The sequence below is a fragment of the Plectropomus leopardus genome, chromosome 10, assembly GCF_026936395.1.
Source record: "Plectropomus leopardus strain MGB_pleo_1.0 chromosome 10, ASM2693639v1, whole genome shotgun sequence".
NCBI lineage: Eukaryota > Metazoa > Chordata > Actinopteri > Perciformes > Serranidae > Plectropomus > Plectropomus leopardus.
This window is the reverse complement of record NC_142185.1, coordinates 12777698-12804794: the sequence shown is the minus strand read 5'-3', so window position 1 is coordinate 12804794 and position 27097 is coordinate 12777698. Positions and strand designations below refer to the sequence as shown.

The 27097-nt window shown below is 40.1% G+C and overlaps 1 protein-coding gene across 1 annotated transcript in view; it reads right to left on the bottom strand.

Moving 5' to 3' along the window:
• The window catches only part of dars1 (aspartyl-tRNA synthetase 1), a 36393-nt gene extending 10325 nt beyond the window's left edge, over nt 1–26068 (bottom strand). Inside the window, exons 1-10 of the mRNA XM_042494624.2 lie at nt 25910–26068; nt 22257–22359; nt 20057–20086; nt 19656–19713; nt 17727–17819; nt 15589–15691; nt 8596–8698; nt 8002–8082; nt 4756–4815; nt 1293–1404 (exon numbers count right to left, since the gene is read on the bottom strand). Of these exons, the coding sequence (XP_042350558.1) occupies nt 1293–1404; nt 4756–4815; nt 8002–8082; nt 8596–8698; nt 15589–15691; nt 17727–17819; nt 19656–19713; nt 20057–20086; nt 22257–22359; nt 25910–25932 (766 nt within the window). The 5' untranslated portion in view covers nt 25933–26068. The remainder of the gene's footprint in view (nt 1–1292; nt 1405–4755; nt 4816–8001; nt 8083–8595; nt 8699–15588; nt 15692–17726; nt 17820–19655; nt 19714–20056; nt 20087–22256; nt 22360–25909) is intronic.
• Between the last annotated feature and the right edge of the window lie 1029 nt (nt 26069–27097).

The following is a 27097-nucleotide window of genomic DNA, read 5'->3' as shown; positions in this document are numbered from 1 at the left end:
AAGAAACACACAGTTTCCATGTGTGTGTCAAAACAAACAAATAAAGGCCCCACTGGGGCCATGTTACATAACACATCTGCGGTTCTCTGTTTGACACACGTCAGAGGTTATCATTTGATACTTTCGTGTCACCAATAGGAGGGTGGGGGTTCACACACCACAAACTGTTCATGCTGTGTACTATGGGTGTTGGCAGGCAGGAAGATGCGGTTTTTACAAAAAAAAAGGGCACACTGTGTTGATTTACAGCTGCCGCCAAAATAAAAAAGCGCCAGTTTTGAATTCAGTAGTACCAGGGTAAGTCGATATCATTGGCTCTTGAAGAAAAGAGGAAGTGACACTGTCACGGTTTCGCCACATTTCAAATCTGAGAGGCATGTGGGAGGCCACCGACTGGAGATTAGAGGACTATGTACTTTGCCGTAAGAAATTCTAAAAATCTTTATCCATTTTGACTCAAACTTACTGCAAATTGCTGATTTTAGATTCCTCTTCACTCCTGCACAGCTTTAATTATACATAATATACACCTGACTAAGTATTTTCTCAAGGCTTTTCAAAACAAATTCACTCCAGCTGAAGAGTGGAAAGGTTTTCCACGGGGTAAGTTGTATATAAGTAGAATAGCAAGTCATCTCTCATACCTGAAGTTCAGAAAATGATACCAGGATAAGAGACACCATGCATGGAAAAGCTCAACATAACAGTGTCTTCTCAATGTCAGCGGGAAGATTTCTGTTTGAAACTTAAGTTGTATCTTTCCAGTCTTCCCTGCTTTCAGTGAAGTGGGATAAGGTCTTTTGGGAGCGGGCTTAAAGGAAGGCCTCCCTTGTCAAATTAGAAAGGCACTGTGTGGAAATGTGAGAGTAAGAAGCTGATGTGAGAGAAGAGGAGCTGATATGAAAGTTGGTCGATGCATCAGAATTCCCAGTGGGCTGGATTAAAACCCTGATAGGTCTAAAACAATAAAAACTCTTCTTTGTACCTTCTTGTCTGTTGTTTACTTGAACATCATAAGCACGACTGTGTTTGAAACTCTCCGTTACTCCCCGAGACAATTTTGTTTTAAGCTTCAACTGAGCTTCAAGCTTGATATGAATTGCAGTCTTGAGAACGGCACATGCAGGAAGTCAACCTCACAACTGTCACAGGATGACTCACAGGACACTTGTGGGTGGCAATATGAAAAGGAGCGTGCCTCTACTGAAGCATCTAATCAAAACTGATTCAACGGATGTTACTTTTAGTTTTCCCGTGGGGCAAGATCAACGTGACATAGAGCATGTTTGTACCTGATATGATTTTTGGGGTCTGGATCTCCACAAAGCCCTTTTTGGTGAGGGTGTCTCTGAAGAGCTGGCACACTCCTGACTGAAGGCGAAAGATGGCCTGGCTGGTGGTCGTCTTTGGGAGGAGACACACGCAACACAAACACACACACACGCGCACGCGCACACGCACACGCACACGCACACACACACACACACACACAGAGCATTACCACACTAAGTGTGATTCACTGGATTCATTACACAATCATAACAGATGTGTGTAAAACAAGGCCGCCAATTTCTGTTCACGCAACTCCTTTCGACATGAAGGGCGAAACATTTATTTGAAGGCAAAAGGGCAAGACAAGCGTGCTCCGCCAGCGAAGCCCCAAGTACTTTAAACCTATCATTATAAATGTAAATGCTGAAACCAAGGCGGGGACAAAAATAGCTTAAACTAAAGCAAGAGATTACTGTAAAAAAGCCCTAAATCCCCCCAAACGGCAACAGAGCACATCAAAAACAAAAGTGAACATTCCCTTTAATCAACTCTCAAATGACCTCAGGATTTGAGCTTGACTGGCTTTCAACTCCGGTTATTACACACCTTCATGAAGACAGACCCTGGTCCTTTCAATACAGGATGCACAGGTCTGTTTTAATTAATAGGCATCATTTCTCCCTTTTTCCATTACTAGTGCCTGTCCAGTCCTGAATAGGCCTTGTCCCGCTAACAGTTTGCAGAATGGAAAGGTGATAATGTCCAAATGCTGGCACACTCATTAATCTGCAGACAACGCCTCAGGGCTGTCTGGCTATAACTTTTCCTTTAGTCCCAATCTGAAGAAGTGAAGAAAAACTCTCCTACTTCAAAAACACTTTTACCAAACCCTTTAAAAAGCACTGAACCAAATGAACCAAGTTAAACTCATATAAGCGATTTGTATCACGTGTCAGACTTTGACCTGTGTCCCCTGTTAAACCTGGGAAAATTAACCTAAAACCAGGCCCTGCGGGACTACGTTCAGAAATTAGAAAGCAGTTCCTGTTTACAGCATGTCTGTAGGTGTTATATAGTTGGGTGGGGTGGCGGTTGGCGTACTGTCAAACTGGCACATTGTCTGGTGGTGTCCTGAAAGTGTGGGAAATCATTCACGAGGCAGTGGCACAAAGTGCTGCTGGTTTGAAACCTGACTGTGGTGACAATCCACCACAGTTAGGTTTCAAAGCACAAAATTTTTGCCTTGAGTTCAAATATTTGCCTGTACCTTTACACTTCTTTTCAGTAATCTGTGAGTTGTTAATCATTCAAACAACAGTTGAGCGACTCGACTCTTTATCCTTGAAATGTTGTATATTCTGAAATTTGAAATGAATCCACTAGTTTCATAATCGATTAATTGTTTCAGTTAAACTATCTAGCACAACACAAAATATTTACTTTTTCCAGCTCTTCAAATGTGAGGAATATTTGTTCTTCTTTGTCTAATATGATGTCTCAGCTGAGGTTGCCGTTTATCCCCTAACAGCATTGTTTACATACGGCATGTGCTCTTGTTGTTGACCCTTATTTTCTCAGGAAACCCAAAATAGTTCCGCACTGCTGATTTATTCCTGCATAAATAACATTCCTCTCATCTTCTTTATTGTGACCACCTATTATTATCTGTCTTTAGCTGTTGGAAAGTGACACAGAATTAAAAAAATAATAACTGGTATATTCTGAAATTTGAAATGAATCAAAAACTGTATTAATCACTTGTTTAAGTCATACTAAATCATACTTGTTGCTCTTCTTTGTCTATTGGGCAAACTAAACTTTTATTATCTTCATATTTTGGACTGTTACTTGATGAAAACTAGCAACCTGAAGACATCACCTTAAGCTTTAGAGAAACATTTTTTTTTGACAAATAAGACATACAGATAATCACGTGATGAACTGAATACCTGTAAACAGTTACAGTGTGTATATATATATATATATATATATATATATATATATATATATATATGTATATATATATATATATATATATATATATATATATACCACGCTCCCAAATGAAAATGAAACATTTAAACAATAGAGAAAAAATAAACTGGGATGTAAATATGTATTATGCTACTCTCAGCTACAATGAGTAAATTAGATGATGAATCCAAATTTAATGTTTTTAGGGTCATATTTTTTCACTACATGCTTTGGAGCTTTTACCAGTGCAGGGTTGTCCCCCACATCGCTTTTCTGTCTTAAAATCCAATCCACCATCTGTGTCACTCCATCCATGGCAAAGTTAGTTAGCCAACAGCGGCATAAACGTGTGCCTGTGTCGTGATTGGCATGATTATATTCAAACCGAACTGATCATTGAAATTTTGCGTTTTATTGTATATTTATATTAATTCTTAAACACATTTAGATTGAAGAAATAAGCTTTACAAATTACCAAAAAATGTAATGCACTTTGAGGTGCTCTGGCTGAGAAAAACAGTGTTAGGGTTTTTTTGTCTTGCCTCTACTCAACACCAACAAACTTAGGCGTCAGGGGGATTGCCTAAAAATGTCTACCAATGAGTGTAGCCGCCTTATACCAGCTAAATTAAAATGACTAAAAGTTAACTTTTACACTGTGTTTTAGTGCGAAGCGCCTTATTTTTGAGGATGGTCAGGTTACAAGGGGAGTTCCATAGGAACTAAAATATTACTGGGGGCGGTTTATGGTTCCCTTTTGGAGCATCTGTCTGTCAGTGTGGGAACGACTTTACAGCTTGGTTGGGCTCTGATGAGCACAACTGATGACAGACCCGAGTCCACGAGCTCAAAGTGCACAGTGTTACAGAAACAGGTGTTGTTGTGTGACTTGTGAGCTACGCGGCTCTGTTCTGTGGTGCGAGTGCCTTCCTGCCTGCTGCATCATACACGTGGGAGGCACAGATCAAAACAATGAGACGCTTTGTGGCTCCGTCTCTGCTGCTGCTGGCATAGGTTTAGCACATCTCCCACACTGCAAGGGATTGATAGCGTCAGCCCACTAAAATCACAGCCCATCTTTTTTTCCACTTTAGATGTGAAGTGGTTTGCTTTGCATTTTGAAATACGTATAGTATAAGGTTTGCTTTCCCTTTACCGTAAAAAATACTTAACATTTCTCTACTTTTTTTTTTTCATTTTTTCATTTTCCTGTATTAGAGAAAAGATAACTTAACGGCATTTGTTAATTTAAACAGGATTAATAAAACTGACGATGTGAATAGAAATGGCGAATAACCAGCTCTGAAAAGTCTAACTTAAACAGGTCTGGCCTTAAATATCTCAAAATAACATATTTTTTATCCCAACAGCGAACCACAACTGAACCACTCAAGCCTCAAATGCGAACATGTCACTTGTGAGATTAGATACAGCAGGACAGAGTATCTGCTGTGTCACAAACTCAAGTGTTTTTCCACTTGTTTTTCCTCGGCTCTGCTCGCAACTTACCCTGAGATCAATCACCCTGTTGTCCAGCTTGGTGTCCTGGTTGACTGTGGCTCTGCCTTCCTGAGGGCAAACAAAAAAAAAAACCAAAACATTATCACATCACCAAAAACCTTCAGACTATGAAATATTCAACAATGTAGCTGTTGAGCGACTCCTGCTCTGTTCTTTTCTTTTCACAGGAGCGTCTGCAGCCAGTGATGTGTAAATGCATTTTAGAGGCTTTTCAAATCACACGAGGAGGGCAGCAAGAGGAAACATGAGATACAAGTCATTTTCTGTTTAAAAAACCTAGCTCACATACTAGCCACTGGCAGATTATCAGCCCTGAATAACAATAATGAACATGCTATTTTTCCTAATGAAACACTGTATAATGACTTCCCTCATACAGCTAAAACACCAACAAGTAGAAATATACTTTATTCCTTGCAGCAGCTATTACAGGGTCAACTGCAACAAAAAATATCCACGATGTGGGGCAACATGGCAATAAAAAAGAAAAGAATAAAAAACAAATAAAAGCATAAATGTTTCATCGCGGGAGGAACCACTGCTTCCAGGGTCATGGATGTCAGGCTTCCTCAGGACCCGCTGGGGTTTGAGCTAATAGCCTGTGTAGCCACATCCTGCTCCAAACAGCCCCACACAGAGGGACAAAAGGTTAGACGGGCGTACAGTTGGATAGACAGGGCTGTTAAGGCTCGTGTCTCTCGGGAAGGCAGGTGCTGGTACGAGTGTGTGACTGACATGTTGAATCCCCAGCAGAAAGCACCTGGGATGCTGCTGCAGCTGCACAGATCAGCTTACTGGATAAACACAGACCAGCTCTCAGCTGTCTGGAATGGTGACACCCATATATTGATTTAATCTCGATACATACATAAAGCAATATAATGATATAAAATCTGATACTGGAGAAAATATGGGGGTGTGACAATTCCTTTACATTGTCTGTTACAAATTATGTTTATTTGACAGCTTCAATCTCTCAATAGGAAGGTTTGCATCCAACAGCTGTGGCTGCACCATTATTGGTAATTACTATGAGACTTTGAAATAGAGGATTCTTTAGAAAAATGTTTTTTCATGGACGTGCAGCTCAATATCTCACTATTTAAAGATATTTTTGGGGCGTTTATGCCTTTAATTGATAGGACAGCACAAGTGTGAAAGGAGAAGAGAGGGGGTGACATGCAGCAAAAGGCTAAGGCCGGAATCGAACCCTGCAGCCTCTGCGGCAAGGACACAGCCTCTATACATGGGGCGCCCACTTTATCCACTGAGCCACCAGGCAACCCCAATTATCTAACCACCTGTTTAAGGGAAGAAGAATTTTCAACGACAACTTCAGAAGCTGCATCTGATTATCCTAAACTGCCAAGTGTTAATGTTGTCAAATTCTTTTGACAAGACACATGCAGCAGCTATTTACACAATTCTAGAGCTTTACAAAACATTTTCTTTCTTCGATAGAATCACCTGTATTGAGTCTGTATTGACATGCTTTTAAGCCAGCGTTTCACACTACAAAAATAGCAGCCTTTAAGTTCAAGAGACTTATAATGCCTTAACTTAACTTATTTCTAATGTAACAATGTTGAATGTTCATAATAAAGGTGGACAAGGTTTCAAATAATAAGCTAAACACATGTAAAAGTAATCCCTGTAAGAAAAAAACTTAGGCTTTGGAACGTTAGGAATTTCAAAGTTTTGTTTTTTTTCTACTTTGGCTGAAAGATAAAGTCATTGCGTGCCAGATTTCTTTATATGGTTATCTCCTCCATGCTGCTGCACATGTTTACACTATACACATTGCTACATGTAGCTACATGCTAATGTCACGGTAACATGTTATCTTGGTTGCTGATGTTGTTAATTTCTCATCGATTTTGGATCATATTCCTTCTGTAACATGACCAGTTGTAAAAATGTGTTTAGAAAATGTAACTGTTGTTTTTTCACAATAGAATGTACTGTTATTTTCCGTTACAGCCACTCAGCTGCAATAACGACGCAGAGATCAGAGATATGAAGACCCAGAGATGTTGACCTATTAGAACAGTCTGGGTGTTTTCAGAAGTGGGGCTAAAAGAGACAGGCGCTAACATGGAGCATTTCACACACAGGGTGAATACAGGTGTTCCAGCACAAACAGTAAGAGGTTACGTGTTTTTTGACCATTAAAGCATGTAAACATGTTCTAGTAGGAACCCAAAATACAAGCATGAACCTGTAAATGAGCACAATAGATCCTCTTTTAATTACCGTCCATGACCACCTAAACTGTGGGTGGGAAATATAGCGACTTCTTAAATGCATCACAGTGCTCTCAAATGATTCAGCATCAATGCACAAATCTCCTTAATTGGAATTCAGAAGACTCCCTAAACCCCGGCTGCCGGCTCTTATAAACACGGCGTGATGAAATCACAGTTTGCATGGAGAGGAGGGAGTCAGACAAGGTGATGTTACTCACTGAATGTGATGTTAATCAGTGGGAGCCATTCTGCTCTCGATCTTATTTAATTTAACCAGGTTTAATTACCCAATACTTGACTCTGCCAAAAGTACAAATCTGTTTCTAATTCTCTTTTCTGACTAGTGCTTTCTGTCTGTGAAGGACGAAGTTAGGTCATGCTTGTATCTGCTACTATTTTGCTTTTAGCACAAAGTGTGCAGATACATTAAGGCTTAATTGTTTATTATGTTTTGGTCATCGATAGTCCCACTATACCTATCCATTAATGTCATCTTAGACGGTGGACTCTCACACATTCAATTCCTTTTTCTCACGCTGAAAAGTTGATGTCAGAATTTTTTAAATTAAAGCAGAGTCTGGAGCAGAGTAACAGATGTTTTTTTTTTTTTTTTTTTGTCTGGCTGAGACGGAGCTGTCTTATTGGCATTACATGCTGATTCTTTTCACCTGACAGTGAAGTTTCCTCTTGAGAATGTACCACATTTTCAATTGCTATTCCAGTTTTCCAAATTGTCACTGGTTGAATTTTTCTCTTTTTCAGCCAAACCAAAACACATTATGGATCCTTAAAAGGGCATTAATCACCTTTGACCATTCATGTTATACAATCGTTGTGAACTGCATTGTATTGATTTATTGAAAAGAATGAGCGAGATCTGCCATGGGTTGTCGGCCGATAATTCACTTTAGTAGGCACGGAGCAGAAAATAGCATTGGACGAAGTATGCTTTCCATGCCCTCTCTTTCATCTCTAAATTCATCCTCACCTCTTCACCCTCTCCATCAGGCCTGACGGCATCCTCCAACTGCAGGGGAAGACGGGCCTCTGCCTGGCTGATGACAAAAATCTGAGAGGGGAAGAAAGAAAAACCATTAAAATTCAGAGGGTGACAAACCACCAAATGTTTCCATTAGATGTTCTGGAAAGTACCCAGAGTCCACGTACAGACATAACAAGTAAAAGTGACACTGACATCTGTTAAAACCTCATCTATGTGTGAGTGTGGGAAAACGAGCGGGTTTCAATGCTGCTGACAAACATAAAAAACCTTTAGAATCTGATACAATCCACTGAGCCCTGCAATACTGTACATCTTGCATCACATTTATGACAGTTTCTCTTTTTTCAGAGTAGGCATCACAGAGCCTGTGGGGTTGCATTGGATTGCATTATATTAGAGAGTAAAGTGTCCTCCATCCCTTACAATTTTCTGTATTCACTGCCTTAAGAGCAGCTTGAAGACCAAATAACAACATAAACACACATAGGAGGTTCTGGTAACCTGAAGGCACCTAAAACTTTGGGTGTGTGTTAAGAACTCTGCGTGTGTTCGATGATTCGTAGTGAATAGTGTGCCCACCCTCTCGATGTGCAGCTCCACGTCCTGCTGGGAGCAGCTCTCGATCTTCTGCTCCACTTTCCTCACCGACGCCTCCACGTCTACTATGCTTTCCTTGGTGATGCTGGCGGAGACAGTTGGGAGGGTGGAGTGTAAACAACGGATAGCACTTAGAAAACAAACTCATCTGTGTGGGAGGCTAACTGCCTGAGAAAAATATTTCCATTAAACTGTGACTGATGCATGCAGACAAGCGTTTTCATTTTTCATGGTGCGATGTGCAAGGGGTGGGTAGTGCAGGATAGGGTTGAGTGCTTTTGAGCTGAGTGGTGGGGTGACACCGTTAACTCTGAAAATACTGCTGTTGTGACATAAGCTAACTTGGGGGAAAGGGGCACGTTGAGATGCCACAGGCTTGTGGGTTTCACAATAAAAAAAACGCTATCCTGCTCTTTCTGCTCAACACAAACACGTGTCAACTTACATTAGGCTCAAATAAACAGGTTGCGGCAGGGTAGAAATTGTTTCACACAACTTATTTTAGACAGATTTGGCGGTCTGTTATGGTATAGCTCAAAAAAATACACCATTACACCACAATTTTACTCACTTCAAAATAAATTCTGGGACCCTAAAATGATTTCTATCACTGTATTATTTTTTCAGAAAGGAGCCTGTTTCTTTTTTGCATTTAGAAAAATTTACGGTGGAATCACAGTTTGATTTTGAGAGGTTTAACAGCCGTAACTCGATCTGACTGTCTATCAAATAGGTGTGCGCTATCAAACCGGCACCAGCTAATTCCACAACAGATGACAGGATATGTTGTAGTGACGTGCATAAGCCTTTAACAATTTTATATCAATTAAAAAGGAGAAGTAAATACATAGAAGCAGTTGTAGGGGGATTGCTGAGTTTTGAGAAAACCTGTTGCAAAAGCATCGCAGCTTACATCATTCAACAGCTTTTGGAAAGTACCCAGCTCTACTATGAAGACAGTTTCATATTGACCCCAGTAGTAAGAATTCCCCAATTATACCGTTTATAAAGTAAACTAAAGCATGTGAAGGAAACCTACTGCTAATTTTGTTACTATGGCTTTCAAAAACAATGCAGCAACTTCTTTCACAGGCCTCTCACTGAAACCCTGAGCATCATGAGAGATATGAGGAACAGCACAGACAGTCATGCAGTGCAAGGCCAGATGGGAAACCCACTGAAATCCTTCACTCCTCCTCATTAAAAAGCAGTAATGAGGGACTGAACACTGGGGTACCGCTGTCCCTTCAGCCCCACGACAGCTGCCGCCACAGTCCTTCCCCTCCAGTAGGGGATCACTTAGATAAATAAATCCCCACATTAATAACCTCCGCTGCATAGCCCAGAGGCTGGCGACGATGCATTGGGCACACACTGAGGGAAACACACTGATTAACTGAGAGTTACTGAGAGTTGACAATATCACATGGAGATGACAAATACAACTTGGAGAGTAAAAGAGAGAGAGACTGCTTTTATACTGATTCAGTGTCCCAGCAACACAACAACACTTGGGCCATGAAAGACACATATGTCCAATTACTTCAGCTGTTAATGCATCACTACAATAGAAGAGCACTCGGAGAACACAGACCTCAGTCAAGGCCAAATGCCCCATCTCCCAATGTTAACAGAAGTGAAAAGTCATTTGCGTATCTGCTCCGTGATTTGGATAAGCTCCAAAATGTTATGGTTTCCGCATTGGCCCGAGCAACATCCTTCCACCTAGTTTCATGAAAATTCAACCCATAGTTTTTCCGTAATCATGCCGACAAACAAAATGAACCGACAACATAACCTCCTAGTCGGAGGTGATAATGTAATAGGCAAGCAAAGCTTACTAGACTGACTTTTCAATTTCAAAAGGTGAAAGACCAAACACAGTGTGTGTTTACACTGCTCATGTCACTTTCCCACAAACAAGTACCGCTGCCAAACATTACCCTCAGAGCCCGACATGTCACTTATACTCTCATTATGCTGCAAGACTTTTGACCGCTTTATCGCGGAGGCGAACAAAGAGAAAGACAAAGATCAAAGATTCAGAAGAAACAAGGCTGCAAAGACAGACCTTTACAAAGAAAAAACATTAGTTTCTCAGTCTCACGCAGGACCCCTACTACCGTTAGATGTTCGGTTACATCCAGTGCAAGACACTGTTTCTGAAAAGAGGTGTTAGTGGTGAGTTTTTTTTGTTTGTTTTTTTTATAAAACCCCAATTCCAAAAAATTGGGATGCTGTGTAAAACATGCATGAAAACAGAATGCAATGATATGCAAATCTTTGTGATCCATATTCAAATAAATACAGTGCAAAAATATTTAATGTTCAAACTGATAAACTTTTTTTTAAAAAAATATGCACTCATTCTGAATATGCAACATTCTCCCAAAAAGTTGGCAGAGGGGCATGTTTACCACTGTATGACATCATCTTTTCTTTCAACAACACTTGCACCACATCATTGTCAGTGGGAGACAGGTCTGGACTGCAGGTAGGCCAGGCTAGTATCTGCCCTCTTTCACTATGAAGCCACGCTGTTGTACCACATGCAATATGCGGCTCGTTGTCTTGCTGGCATAAGCAGGGCCGTCCCTGAATAAGATGTTGTCTAGATTGCAGCAAATGTTGCTCAAAACCTGTAGGTGCCTTTCAGCACTAATGGTGCCGTCAGATTTGATGTTACCCATGATGTCATTAGCACAAACACCTCCATACAATCACAGATGCTGGCTTTGAACAAATCTGGACGGTCCTTTCCCCTTTAGATTGGACAACACAATAACATCCATGATTTCCAAACGCTAACTAAAATGTAGACTCTTTTCCACTTTGTGTCAGCTCATGTCAGATGAACTCGGACCCAGAGAAGTCTGCTGCATTTCTGGATGTTGATATATGGTTTTCATTTCGCTTTTTGCTTTTTTGCAATTGAGGTTGTAACTAATTTCTAAACAAAGTGAGCAGCAGCTATGAAATTTCATTCACCTGTGTTGTGTTGAAATGGAGGAAAGAATCTCAATGACCAACATCTTAAAATCTCCACACACAAAAGATGGAAAATTCTGCACCTCTATATACAACTAGAGGTAAGTGAGAGCATATTTTCTTTTTTAAATATGACCTCATACTGCCTTCACTGAGAGCTAACATCTTATGCAGTGGTAGAGCTGCTGAACTCACTAATGAGGGCCTCACACACACCACATGCTGTGATTATAACATGTGTCATCCAAATCAATAATTCTTTATGATGCTCTGACTGAATCAGGTGAGTCAAGACTGAATTAATCTCCCAGTGCACAACAACCCAGACATGATTATTGTTATTTTAGTTTTAGAAGCCAAATCAGCCACACTCCCCTTCTGGTTTACACTCTGAGGAACTTGAGTGGAGTTAAGGTTCCAGACCCTGAAGATCACTTAATTAAATTGTGTGAGTGAGAGTAGGATGACTTGGACATACAATATGTGAAAGGAGACTTCCCCAGCAATGTCATCACTGTCCCTTGCATGATTATGAGAGGATTTACTTGTAATCCGGGGTCTTACTCATCATGTCAATCATCCCACCAAAGTGTGTGAAACTACATGAGGACCAGAAGGCCTCAGGAAGTGATAGTGCCACCTGTTCTTAAAGATTTAAAAATGAAAAGCACACATTTTGATTCCAGCAGAAATGCTCTGTAAACACATTGGTAAGTCATTATGCTGTAGCGTGACTTTGCTTTATTTAGGTTGTTGTTGTAAGACTATGTTGTCTTGGAAACTGTGTTATCACTTTCACTCACTTCGTAGTTAGGCGGCAATGTGTTGCATAACAGCCTTACTGCTCGACCACAACACTGCGGAACCGGATTGAGAAACAGTCATGCATAAATTAAATCATGTGATAGTTACAAAAATACATGGAAACGTGTGTACAATTTCCTTAACACAATATCCTGTGACACACAGCAAACTTTTAAACAACATTATACGACACGCAGTTTGAAGTCACTGGTGCTTTCTATGCCTGTGTTCAGTGCTGAAGCTACAAAGCACTGCAGGGTAACCAAACTGAATCTAATCGGCGACTTGGAGCAGGTCAGCTGAGTGACAGTGCGGTCAGGGTATTCTGACACTTCTAACAAAGTGGGGTCAGCGTGTTCAAGCAGCAGAGGTCAAGCCTCTGGTCTGAGCAGCAGTGACCTCGCCCTCGTTAGAAAATTGTACTTGTGTTTTACTTTCCTGTAAACCTCAACATACTGCAACAAACCACAAAGAGGCTCCTAGGGTCTCATTTACAAAACATGAGTAGAATGAATGTGTGTAAAATGGTAATTTATGCACATCTGAGTATTCATGAAACATTTAGAAGCTCTGACTTGTTTACATATAACTTAGGCAGGTGTGCGCATAAACGACATAATTCATCAGTAACGTATTTCATAAAGTCTTTCATGTTTTTAAATGAAAAAAAAAACACCCTTTTAAATGAACTTGGCTGGGCCGGTTGTTTGTCCATGTTTCTCTAAGTATAAAATTAATTACAGATGTATCTGTTTTGTTGTAGATGCTATCCAATATTACCGTTTTAAAATTTTCTAATACAGACAGTTTGCACACAGACATTAAATTTATTGCTTTTTAAGATATTTTTAACATAATTTTAACCAAATTTAAGACATTTTTTTATTGAATGATCTTTTTCTTATAAAAGCATTGCAGGTAAGTGATAAGTTAAGAAGTAGCATATACATGTGGTCCTGTGTAGAGGTAGGCTTTACTTAGGAATATGGCTATTAGAGTTAGGTCAAGCTATATTTTTCTAACAGTTATGTGCAAGCATAAAGTTAAAGACAGTTATAAGTTCAGTGGAAGGTTTAAGGATTTGTAACAACAGAAATATGGATTCTCAGGCACAAGAGCTTGACTCATCTTAACAAACAGATTAAAAAATGGAATAATTAAAAGTAGACATTGCAACCTTAAAAATTGCAATTTAAGACTTTTCAGTGACTTTAAAGGTCCATATTTATAAAACTATATTTATCATCCATGTGGCAATAAAAAAAAGTTATAATAGGAGTGCTGTCCTGATCTTGACTGCATTGATATCCACTTTGAGGATTTTTAATTGTGAGTGAAAGCGTTGTGTCCGATTTTTTTAATTAAATTGATGACATTTCACGACTTTTTAAGCAAGCAGACATTCTGATTTTGCTGCTCTGTTGTAAATGATAAGAGGGGAAATGAGAAACTAAGGAGATACACTCATTTCTCAGTCAACCCACAGTGGTCTTCGCACCGAGGTCACTGCCTAGAACAATAACGGAGCCTGACACATCCCACTGATGTTTGACACTGCTTTGTCAGAGAAGCGCTGTTTGGTTAACAGTTTAAAGGTTCTCTGGGAGGGTGACACCACAGACATTTGTTGTGTCTTCAGCCTTAATCGCAGCTTTTTGTGAAGCTGTTAGGCTACGCTGCTTCTTAACAGTAGGCTTGTTTTAAATGCAGCTGCAATCTCTGCATTGCTCAAGTTCTTTATTATCCAATGTCTTAACTGCCGTTTTGGTCTGGTAGATTACATTTGTGGGTGTAGTGCTTTGGCTAATTTAGCAATACCTAAAGAGGTGCCGTTTAAGTAATACTTGATAATTATAGTCTTCCCCATTTACAAATATACTGAGGTCATCAAACAATGGTAGTAATGGCAAACAGATGACTCAAAACGCCCGATGTATGCATGTTTCAACAAAATACATAAATTATATAATTTGTGTTACATTTAAAGTAACACTTCACCCACAAAATGTCCATTTGTATATCAATTAGACATTCCATGTTAAAGTGACTTTCCTCCATGGAAAGTGGTGAACATATTGATTTTGGTTGACTGGGGACAACATCAGTGTACAAACTCTCACACAACTTCAGCAGTATAATTAAAGTCTCATTTATACAGTCATATGCTTGGTACTTCCAAAAAACATGCAATTTTGCCAAAACCTTAATATTTAAAAAATGAAATTGAAGGACACCTTATCTGTCTATCTTAAAAACCAGTCTCTGACACTTTTAGATATATTTTTAGCAGAAATGCATGTGCTTGGATAGTACTGACCATGTGATTGAATTACTGATACATAGATTATACTGCATGAGTTGTGTGAGAGTTTGTAAAAAGATGTTTTGATATAGCTTTGCTATGGTTTTTATGGTTTCATGCCTTTATTTCATAAGAAAGCTGTTAGCATGAAAGGAGGACAGAGAGGGGATGACATGCCACAAAGAGCCGTTAGTTGAAATTGAACCTGCAGTCGCTGCAGCAAGGACATAGTCTTTGTACATGGGGCACCTGCCCCATTCACCAGGTGAATCACCGGGTGCCCCAGTTCTGCTATTGTAAAAAGGTGGTCCCCAATCAGTCAATATGTTTGACATTTTCCATGGAGGCATGCAAGAAAATGTATTCCTCAGGAATTCAGTGTAACACGGCATGACTAACTGATATACAAATGTTCATTTTGCGGTTAAAAAACTTCTTTGAAGTCCAGTTTTAAAACTATTTCACAAAAGAGCCCCCTTGTGAACATCAAATGTCAGCCTAAACAGCATTATTATCAGCTCTTCCCCTTTAGCCCTTTTAATAAAGTGCATATCCGCTGATAGTGTTCAGTCTTAGACTACCAGTAATGGGCTACACTTTGGCTGCTAACATGAATAATGATGCTTGGTTCTTAAGTATTTCTTCCTACTCTGATCCAAGCTGCTGTATCTGCCATCTCGACAGGAACCGCTCCATTAAAACACTGCTGTAATGCCGCCCTGTTAACAGCCAGCTTTTGTTGTCAAGTGAAAAATGATTGATTCCCTCACCCTCCACCTCACTCAGAATGTGTGAAAATGGATCGGTGGACGATTAGGGCCCAGGGTTTTCCCACCATTGTTTGTGCCCTTTCTGACAGGAAGAGCAGTCTCGGTACTCACTTTGCGGCAAACTTGACCATCTGCTTGCTGGCACGATCTCCCACTGCGACTAGTGCCTGCACGTTGAACTGCTGTTGACGCAGGACCAAGAAGCATTGCTTCCCTGAAAACAAAACAACAACAGTGGATAGTGCCGGACTGTTAAGATCTCTTTTACGCAAGCTGAACAGGCTCATTACAATAAAAACTTGGATGCTCTCTCTGATGCAATGTGCTGTTTTCATTCAGTCAAAAGTCTATGTGTGACTCTAAAAGAAGAAAGTATCCCCCAGCTGTAAGGATGTGCCTTGTCGTCTACAGGTAAAGTGTCAAACATTTGTGAACAGAGTGTTTTCTTTGAAGAGCTCTCTGTGGAGAAAGGGAGATTGCTACCTTCCTAACAAACACACACACCTTGGAAGAGTGTAAACAAGTTAGCCAACAAAAACTCCGGGCAGTAGACACTCAGACCACCCAGGCACTTTGATGTTTGCTGTCTGTGAGGAGGGGGCCGGTGGTGGGGATAGCAGCAAAGCCAAAATCCCACCAACAGATGCACCTCATTCAAGACCATATCAGGATGTTATTCTGCTCACACGGACATCCTTACAGCGAGCAGAGAGAATGAAGACATGAGTGGAGGGGAAGTGACTCTTGACTCTGGAAGATATCTTGAAAGGAAATGGCCGAAAGATGATGATTGAGACTTTAGTTTATTTGTAATCACACGTTTAGCGAAGCAGCCAAAAGTCTCAGTGTTTCATACAGAGATTTAATAACCTGGCAAGGCTGAGTGGGTTCATTGTGTTCAAATAGAGCTACTGCATGACTGCCAGTAGCTGGAACCCGACAAATAGAGGTTATCTGAGCTTCCAGTTGGCAGTGACATGCTCGTCTGACAATGATATCAAAAACACCCTCAGTCTGTCAAACTCTGCTTAACATGGAAGGAATGAAAAAAAAAAAACTGCTCTGCAACTGTCTGCAGAATCCCACAGAGGAATTTATTGTAGAAAATGGGGAAAAGTCTGATCAAATAGTTAAACCCCTTTTTTCAACAAAATTAGTGCACGAGTGTGGGTTTTTTCAACAAGGGAAAACTCACCACAAATAGGCGATAGATTCCTTTCCCTTTTGCCAGTAGACCACTGCCATTTACATGGCTCTACAGCAGACAGTATGTATGTGAGGTTTTTTTTTCTGGTGTGTCACATTTGACATCACAGATTGGCCGAAAAACAGGCAAGTAAACACTAAAGCCGCATGGAAGCCAGTGAAAATGTGACACTGGTTACTTATTCATTCAGTCACTCTTTCACAATGTTTGAGTTGCTGTAGGGCAAATTGTGATTTGTGATAATGGGCTTTATAAATAAACTTGACTTGACCTATCTCACACTGTGCCATTGTTGGAGACAGTGCTGGCTGAACCAATCATAATTGTGCACTCAGGGAGAAAAGACTCTATAGATGTTTGTATTTCTTTAAAAGAATCACAAGGTGCTAAGCTCAGGATACAGCGCAGTGCTCTTGCAAAACGGTGTTGGAAGGTAACTTGTTTTGGTGGAATATTTGCATGAGGGGAGGTGAGCCTAGGCACTAAAAAGGATCAATTCCCACCAAAGAAAAATGCTTCAGCTCAGAGGTTGTTGTCGTTTCAGGCACAGCGCTAATATAAGGTGAGAAAAAGATCTGGTATGCAAGACTAGTTTCATGTAGGGACGGGGATTTTAAAAATGGTAACACATACCATCTGGAATAGGCAGGCAATAACAGGCTTATACCCACAGTCTACATTCTGTAGCCTGACTAATGCAGGGATACCATTTGGTATGTATTTTTGCCAAAAAAAAAAGCCATTTGTTTCTTTTGAAGTTTCTGTACTTCTGTGCTGATCAGCTTGAGGAGAGTGATATCAGTCATTTAGGTCATGGGAACTCTTACAAGAAAGTCAAAGGCAACAGGTATTGCTGTTTGGTCTTTAAGAGAAGGGAGTGACGTGGTGAGCTGGCCCAAGGGCAACATCTTCAACCATCTCACTATAGTACACCAGGGATTAGCACAGGGGTCATCTAATCTTGGCTGTTTGTGTCTTTTGCACAAAAGAATGTTGCTTTAAGCTGAAAAAAAGGTGAACAAAGATGTGGGGGTGATCTCACCTTTGGCTCGGCTGGTGTGGACTCTGGCACGCAGCCAGATCAGCTGGTCAGCTTTCTCAAGAGTAAGGTCTTGGACCCGCACCAACACCCTGTCTGGCTCACACACACACACACACACACACACACACACACACACACACACACACACACACACACACACACACACACACACACACACACACACACACACACAGACACACACACATAAAGAATTTATTACTTCAAAGGACATTTATGCCTCTCTCCCCCCTCTGTGTAAAGAATCTAACAACCCTCCTTCTCCCCCCTGCACTCTCCCAAAGGCAGAAAGAAATGTGAATACGCAAGCATGTGCGTGTGCAGACGTACACACAATAAATTGCTCAAATTACAGACGTGCCTAATAAATAAGACACACTAGGAGGGCTGCTGAAAAGCTGTCTAACTCACCCATTCTCTGTGGGCTATATGACAAATTGACTCTAGTTTCACCTGTGTCACTCAGAGGCAGGCTTTCTCCTTATTATCGGTACGCAGAAGAAGCAGACACCGAGGCTACAACAGAGAAAACAGAGCCGCCCTTTTGGCTGAGAACTCCACGTCAACCCACATGAAAGCCCTCACCCCCCACCTCCCCAGTCCCCATGGCTGGGCTTGGCATGCAGGTGAGGGAGGCCCTAGTTTGTTTGCTGCCACTGGAGCTGAAAGAGCATCCAGACAGATGGACGGCTGCGTCAGGTCCGCCTGCTGCCTCTTTCATCCAGGAGCTATCACACGTACTATTAGTTACAGCAATTATCGCTGCTGCAATCGTGTTGAGAGAAGGGACCAGAAGCATTTTTCATGATGTTTATCAGCTGTAATCGTGTTATCTGTAACTTCTGACAGCCAGACTAAGGTAATCTGAGAAGATGTGGATCAGGACGCCGTCTTGTATCCAAACATATAATTTGACAGTTGCTGCAAGTTCTCCATTTCAAGGTGCTGTATTTTTTTCATCACATTTATTTCCTCACCTCCAGAGCAGATGTGGTGAAATATGCTGTTTAACCTTTTGCAGCAAAGTATCCATGTCCAACATGAGTTTCTCCATAACGGGGATGACGCACGCATGACTTTTATATTGTCTGCTTGCAATGTCATCGTGTATTTAACACAAGAGGGAAGGAGTAATCTTGACTTAATCTCACTACCCTGGCCTATTTTACAATTGCACCAATAACTTTTTTTAGACATTAACCCAATTAAAAATATTTATACAGACATTGTCAAGTGAATCTATCCTGGGTAAAGCAAGGCCAAATACATAAAACAGCGGGAGTTTATTAAAGACTTCCACTGCTAGTAAGTGTTAGACGATTGACAGGAAATTGAGAATAATGCAGCACACAAATAAGAAAAAAACATGAACAAAAAAGCGCTCAACACTGGTACCTGTTAATAAAAGAACAACAGATGTCTGTTCAAACTAAAGGACGTCTGTGTTTACCTTATAATCGGATTCTGTGAATTTGTTCGTGACAATAGATGAATCCGTATTCCTGAAATGAATACTTTTCATTCACTATGTTGATACTGTGCAGACACATTTTTGGAAAAGAGAGTGGCAATAAGGACAGCTGGCACATAATGAACTATACTAAAAAATATCTAGAGAGGGTGATCAGTCGGGGGCAGGCCAAAATGTTAATGCTACCAAATTACACACTATTTAAGTACTTCTACAAAACCAAATATATCACCACATGTGACAGAGAAATGGGAATATATGGTCATTAACCTTGTAGTCACATCGAAGCTATTTAAGGCTTTATCCCTTTGTGATTTGTGCCACTGCAAATTTTCAAGAGCAGAAATATATTCAATTTATCTTCATTGTTTGTCTGTGTTTTCAGCAATGTGAGGGTGTTGCGTTGGCTGTTAAGTGAAGGAAGCAACTTTCATACTTACCCAGTTTCTGTTGGGACTGGACCATGGCTGACACACCATATCTGTCCTTGGCAAAGTCCTGAAAGAATAAAAGCATGACATCTTAGCAGCCAACATCAGCCATTTCATCAGCTAAATAAAACCTCACACCGCTTTTAGCGTACACACGTCAACTCTCTATTGTTTTCAAAGGCAACTTTGATTTCACAAGCGTCAGACTGTCTCCCAAATCTAAGATAACAGACTGACAGAACAGATAATGAGACATATCATGATCTTCCGAGAAAATTATCGAACAGGAAACAGAGACACAGAGTTCAGTGTGCAGGTTTTTGCATACCAACTGTTGCAAAGGTGTGAGAGCAGAGGTAGAATCACAGTCACAGAGAAAGGCAGACAACTGGTCTGTAAGGGATACTTACATCTTCCTCGGCACCGTGTTGTTCGGCAGCCTGAAATACAAAAGCGACAGGGATTTAAAGGGCATTGCAAATAGCCAGGGAATAACAACAAGAGAACTATCTATTAAATTCAAAACATTAAAAATGTTCAAAAACATTTGACTTCAAATGGAGCAACTTAAACCGTTTTGCTACAGCAGTCATGTAAATTGTGTTTTCATCTTGTGCTATCAGGGATTTGAATAAAATTAATAAATCATAGCTCCGTCCTGGAGCCAAGCCTCAGATCCCTGGAATGCACAGCTCTCCTACACATTGCTCGAACACATCATAGACAATGAGTAATGGCAGGCGGAGATATTGCTTTGTAATAGAAACAGCATAAGTGGACAGATTCTTTATCTCTGCACTGACTCCTAGGCAAATGACTCCCAGAGTACGATGAGATTGACTCTTGGCAAAGTTACAATTCCATTTCCTATGCAAATTGATATTGGTGTATGGAAATGGCTGGTAGCAGTGGAGTGAATTGGAATCGCCCATCCTTGATATGATAATCCACTCACATGATGGATGATATTGCAGCTTATGATCAACTGGATATAGAACCGCAATAGCCATGAAGCAAGCGACCCACACCAGAGCCACTAAAGTGACAAGTGTCAGCACAGAAAGTGCACGGCGGCAAATAACAAAGCTAACACTCACTCAATGAACATTCAACCCAGCCCTCAGGTCTTCCCCAGGGCCATGCTTACTATGATGCACTGATGTAGGCAGCAATAGCCAAGGTATTACACAGTGGCAACACCTGCTTCTTCCATGAAACATGCTGACTGGACAAATTAAGCTCAAAGACTTTGTTGCTTTCAACTATAAAAGCTCATTGAATCATGACACAGTGATGCACATAGTGTCTATTTAGTCTTGGATAAGTCAGTCTCAAGCTGATACATTTTTGAACATACAGACTTCGTCATTTATATCCTGCTGATTTTTCTTTGAGGGACTGCTTAACAAAAAATCTGGAAAAAAGCAGACATTAAAGAAATCAATATCACTCAGTGCACACTATAATTAAAATATTTTCACTGCTTTAACTTGCTCTCTCAACAGCCTTTTCCTACAGGGGACTGAAGCCGTTATCTATGCTCTCTGCAAAGCCCCCAGCCTTTTTTAACAAAACAGTAATTTTACCTCACAGAACATGGAAGTTGCTGCCTTGATGAGCTAATGTGTGATGATTATTTTAAGGGCTGCAAAGTCAAGTCAGATCAAGGCAGCAATAGATCACCAACCCCTGTGCACAGCAAGGTAAAATCACTGTTTTTGTCAAAAGAGTTTGGTGGCTTTGAGATCATAGATGGATATAACGGCCTCAGTTCACTGTCAGAAAGAGCTATCTAGCAGCAGTGAAAATATTGTAAATGCAGCTCATGCTTTTATAGATATTAATGTTTTTAAATGGGCCTGTTTATGTTTTGCTGCTGTAAAATCAGATTTGTGTGTTCCCAAAGGTTTTTAAAAAGCTTATAAATATCCCAAACCAGTGACATCTATGGCAATGAAATGCAGATATATGCTCTTTGTCACTTCAGGTAGTTTTGTGAGATATACAAAAAAATGTGGCACTGCAAGTACTTTGGCACTGGCAACTGATCCACACGCTTTGTTGGATATAAAGAAACACAGCTCTCAGTTTGCAAACGTGGTTGGTGATAACTCTGCTGACATGAGGGTCATGAGGGAATCTTTAAGAACTTTACTGTATAAAAAGATCCCAAAAAAATCCTGTTCAATCTTGATTCCTTTTTAATGGCATTTATAAATCAGTGTTTGGCAGTGTGTGGGAGTTTTCACAGTCAGAGATTATGATGTGACACACCTGTCCACAAGACTTTTTGGAGTTCAAAAGTGCTGTTGTAAATGTGACCCAGACTGTGTAAAATGTTTTATATCCATCTTCACATGCAGTTGCATGTCTGTTGTGCACTCAGTGCAGAAGAAAATAGCACTTTGTTTGGGTGGACATAAACAAAGCCAAATTGACAGGAATACTTAAACAATGGATACTCTTGCCCCCCTGCAGCTAACCGACCCTCCTGGACCCACAATGCCCTGCAGAGCTGCACGTCACAGCCTTAGCAGCTGGAAGAGTGGGGGGGGTGACGGATGTGAAACAACAAAACAGAAAAAACAAAACAAAAAAGCCAACACTGACCAGCTTGGCCTGTTTCTCAGCCTTCTTTGCAGCTTTCTCCGCTTCCTTCTGCTGTTTCTTCAGACCTTTCTTTGACTGAGCCTGCTGCTCCTCCTCCGTCGCCCTGAAACAGGAAATGGTACACAACATAAACATTTAAGTCAACTTCCACCTTCTATTCCTCCTGCATCCCAAAAGGAAGTTGTTGACCGCCTGGGAAAATTTATTCCGAGCCATCACCACCTCAAGCTTTTAAGTTTGTGCTACCTGCTTCCCCATTGTTATTTCAAACAAAACAGCCGTAGCCTGTGTGAATGGAGAGATGGGAGTTTGGAGGGTGGCTAAAAGCAGAGATGTCAGAAAGTAAGATTAGCCAGATAAACACACAACCTTTAAGAAGACAGTAGTCTCAGCAGCACTTTCTAATCTATTAAAGAATTTGTGAGGAATACAGATTATCCGATTATGATAACATTCAGTCTTATCTTAACGTGAAGGCGTCTTTATTTGCTAAACGCCAATGCCACACTACACAGCACAACACAACACAATGTCAGTGCTGATAAGCGTGTGACATCAGCCTAGAAAGTTTGTTTAGCAGCAGCAACAGAACAGTAGACTAAATAAACCAATATCTAGATATAACAGTTAGGCCAAAATGCAACATGGAAAGCTAGGGAAAATGTCTCGGGAAAAACTATATTTACAATGATCATAATCACATATTTAAAATAATGTTACAAAATATAATAAATACACATTTTTAAGCATGTTTTCTAGGTCATTTCCTTGGTTTTGTTTTTAGCTTTCTTTTTTTCTTTTTTTTTAACAATATGAGGTAATTCTCTTGTACTTTTTATTCATTTCTTGCCATTTTTTCAGTAATTTCTTCTTTCTTTGCTCATTGCCTTCTTCCCATTTTTCTGAAAGAAACCTATTTGCTCAGATTGCAAATGATTAATTAAAAATACCGCCTTTCAAACAAAAAAAAAAAAGGTGATTTTTACTGGTCTACATCGTTGCAACATTAGGGCAGCGTCTGTGGCCTGCTGAGGAAGTGATATGCCAATATTTTAAATCAAAGAACAAGAGGCTGTAAAAGGAAAAAATAGCTGCAATAAACCAGGTGTTCAGAGACTTAATATAATAAACGGTCTGGACTTTGCACTTCTCCAAATCAGACTTGCACAGTTATAAAAGTGTGCATAAATTGCGGGTGAATGTGTGAGTGCTGTTTGGTTTTCCCAGTGTCCAGGTGTCTGGACCTGAGGGAAGCCTGTGAGCAACATAGGAGCTGTTCCTGATAAGTCACAGGAAATAACAAGGACCAATGGCCAACTATACATAGCAATAAAGCCTAAACAAGGAACAAAAATCACAGCAGATGATGTCCTTGTCTCCCAAGCAGGGAATTCAGACCAGGTTTTACACTTCCCTTGCTGCCAAATGTTAATCTAACACTGTTACAACAATCTGCACACAAACTGTTTGTAACACCTGGCTGAAACAAAATGTGGTCATACGTTTCCTTTTGAGACAGCTCTGCTCCTTTATTGTTTTGAAATCTATTGCACAAACAATTAGACAAACAAATGGGTAGCCTGATGCAACCTTGTGTTATTGCAGTGTTATTTATCGACCTTGACTACAGGTAGATTAAGGCAGTAGATCGATAAAGATGCACTCCACCAACTGGTTGGATTTGTTGAACTGGATTAACAATCTTTTTAACCCTCAGGCAAGTGACAGGAGTCTGACTCTTTGGAGCAGCTGCACACAAATGACTACAATCTGCTGTTAAATCAGTACACAAACAAACTCTGTGGCTCTCCATTCTTTATACTGCACATTTAATGACTCGCAGATCAATGTATATATATGTTGTGGAGTTTAACAGCGAATCCCATTTGGCAACTGACAACAATCAGTAAACTGACTTTACTGAATAACAGGCATCATAATGACAGCAGCTGTATTCATAAAAGACAATAAATCGACAGGACAGTTACAAATAAAAATTAAACTGTTATCTGTCCTTGAATGAGGCTTAGTCATCCAAAGTCCACCAAGTTACAATTAAAAGTTCCTGACATTTAAATGCAGTCCAAGCAGCAGTCTTACAATCTTAAAGAAGTTTTCAGTGTTTTTGGGTTTTATTAAATTCACATGTAATTGCTGAACTATTTGTGATGTTTTTGTATTGGTTTGCATTATACTGTAGGGTGTTTCAAGTATCTATACTCCTTGCTATTAGTAAATGCAGTGAACAAAATATCGGGAACAACTTTTGTTATAATGCTGTTCTGTACCATTAAACTGATGTAATGCACAAATAACTAAAGTAACTATCATCTAAATCTGAATATTTTAAGTAGTGGAGTATTTAGTGGTGGTGGGTACCACCAGAGGCCCACTGAGACAATATTATCATGATACATAAGTCACTGTACAATATTATTGTGATATTAAACGTGCTGCAATATGCTGAGTATTGCGATCACATAAATTGAGAAACAATGCAATTTATTACCTTTTTTCAACTGCAAACACGGCTACCTTCCCTTAGGAAAACTTTGTCAACACCTGTTTTCTCTCACAAGTCAAAATTTTCAGTCTGTCCATCTCACGACAGGCATGCTTATGCACCAAATAGTATCTGGTGGACTGAAAAAGCGGTTGATGTTAATGTTATTGTAGACAACCAGAAGTTAATTTTGGCATGTGTAATATTAATAATTTCCATGATAAAAAAAAAACCTGACACTTAACACCTGTGTAAAAATACATTATAGCCATGCAGAAACATGCAAAACTATCTACTTTTTCCTGCACCCCTAGTACTAAGTGAAGGGCTGGTATATTGCAGCATACATGATTTGTTTTCTTGTCACACTGTGTATTTTTCTACAACTACTTAAAGTAATTTGGTAGACACCACAAATATTCCTTGCCTAACCTCAACTTTAAAGCTTAAAACGACCTGACTCATGACCTCCGGCAAAACTGACAGCAGTAACCTTACAGCACAGGAATGTGAGCTAACAAGACCTGACAGGTTGGGATCTGCAAATTCGTTTTAATAAAACTGAAGATTAAATATTGCGTTTTATGACGTTCAACGGTAATTATGTCGAGAAATATGACTCAAAACATAAGGAGTCAGAATTCAACTCTGCACCCAAGCAAAAAAAAAAAAAAAAAAGTTTGTAAGTGTTTTGCATTATTTCATTCACATTCCAGCCATTATGAGCTTCGTTTAAAAGCTGACACTTCTTTACAAAATAAACTCATGACGAACTCAGCTAAAACCTCGGAGACTTGAAACATACTGTCAGGTATATCTAGCAAAAGCATATTACGGTCATCACAAACTGAGCGATTATTTAATAAAATTCGGCGTTAAAGACCAACAAATCCCGACTGCACATACGTTATCTAATAGCCTAATCTTGTGTTCAGCTTTATAATGCTACTATTTAAACATTTTTGGTCGCATTGGTAGAACTTTATGTGTATTTACTGAGAATGTTAGATGATGCAATCTGCTGCATATGTAGGTAATGCTAGCTAGTTGCTAACGTCAGTGCTAGCATACCCCTGTTAAAGAAGCGCTGTGTGCTCGCGCTGCTCTGAGCCGTTAGTCATGACAAGCACAGCTTTCTCTCCATTCTTACCCCTGGACTTCCTCTTTAGTCATGGCGAGCTATAATCTTGGAGAATGAGCACAAAATGTTTCACGGCTGTCTGACAGAGAGGAGCTTCACGTCAGCTGTTCACAGCATGGACGTGCACAGGAAGGAAGGACTTGTTTTGACGGAGCACCAAATGTCGGATGCTTTGGGTTCCGGCTGGAAACGAAAATCTGACAGGTAGTTCCGACTGACTCATTTTGCCTGCCTGCAAGTGAGGTAGACAAAATAATAAAATCAGCTCATGGAAAATGGCTTAATTTAAGGGTCAACGTGATCACAGTTATTACAGTCATAAATACAGCAATCCAGCCAGTGCATCATCCCACCCAGGAGTCAAACTGAGCCCTTCAGGTGCTCCTTTGTGCCCACCGCCATTACAACAGCAGAGGCCACATGCTGTCACTGCACTGATATCCCCCAATCCACAATCCAAACACTGTCAATGCAGACTCTTGCACTTTAAAATTTATTTTGTAATCTACTTAATCTAATCTAGCTAAACTATAATAAATGAAAATGAATGGTGTAGATCATATGCGACCTGTGGCAGTATACTGAAAATCAAGCCACAACAATCTTTGGGTATTTCTCTTTCAGATATAAAGATAGGCCTATGTGCCAAAATAGGAAGGGCTATTAGTGGACTACGCAACCACATTGTGTAAACTATAGTCTGTGGTCAGAAGCAGGCTATTTAGATAAAGGGGAACTACATCCATTTTCAAAATTCACAGCCTACATGTTATCCCCATGGTCTATGATGGCCCAGAAATATTAGAAAACATGAATAACTCTCTCCCAAATGCAAAAAGTAGAATGCCAAAACTCAGATTTGTGATGTCATTTGGTAGCCTCTAATGTGGGCAGTTGCCCAGACAGTGAATTGGAAGTTAGAGGTGACACTTAGATCACACAGGGGAGTATTCTGAGTAAATGTGTGCATTTTCTGTTTCAGGACTAAGAACACTTCAGTAGAGTAATTTTGGAATGAAAAGAAAACCAACTGCCCTTCATCGTCTTTTAAGCAGTTCCAGACTTTATACTTGGCGAAATCAGAAATTTGAACCATACTTCTCTGGTTTCTGGCTTTGAGAGAGATTTGCTAATTTTTGCAAATATTGCTTGAACTTTCCCAGGCCATGGAAATAACATATTGGAATTCTGAATTTC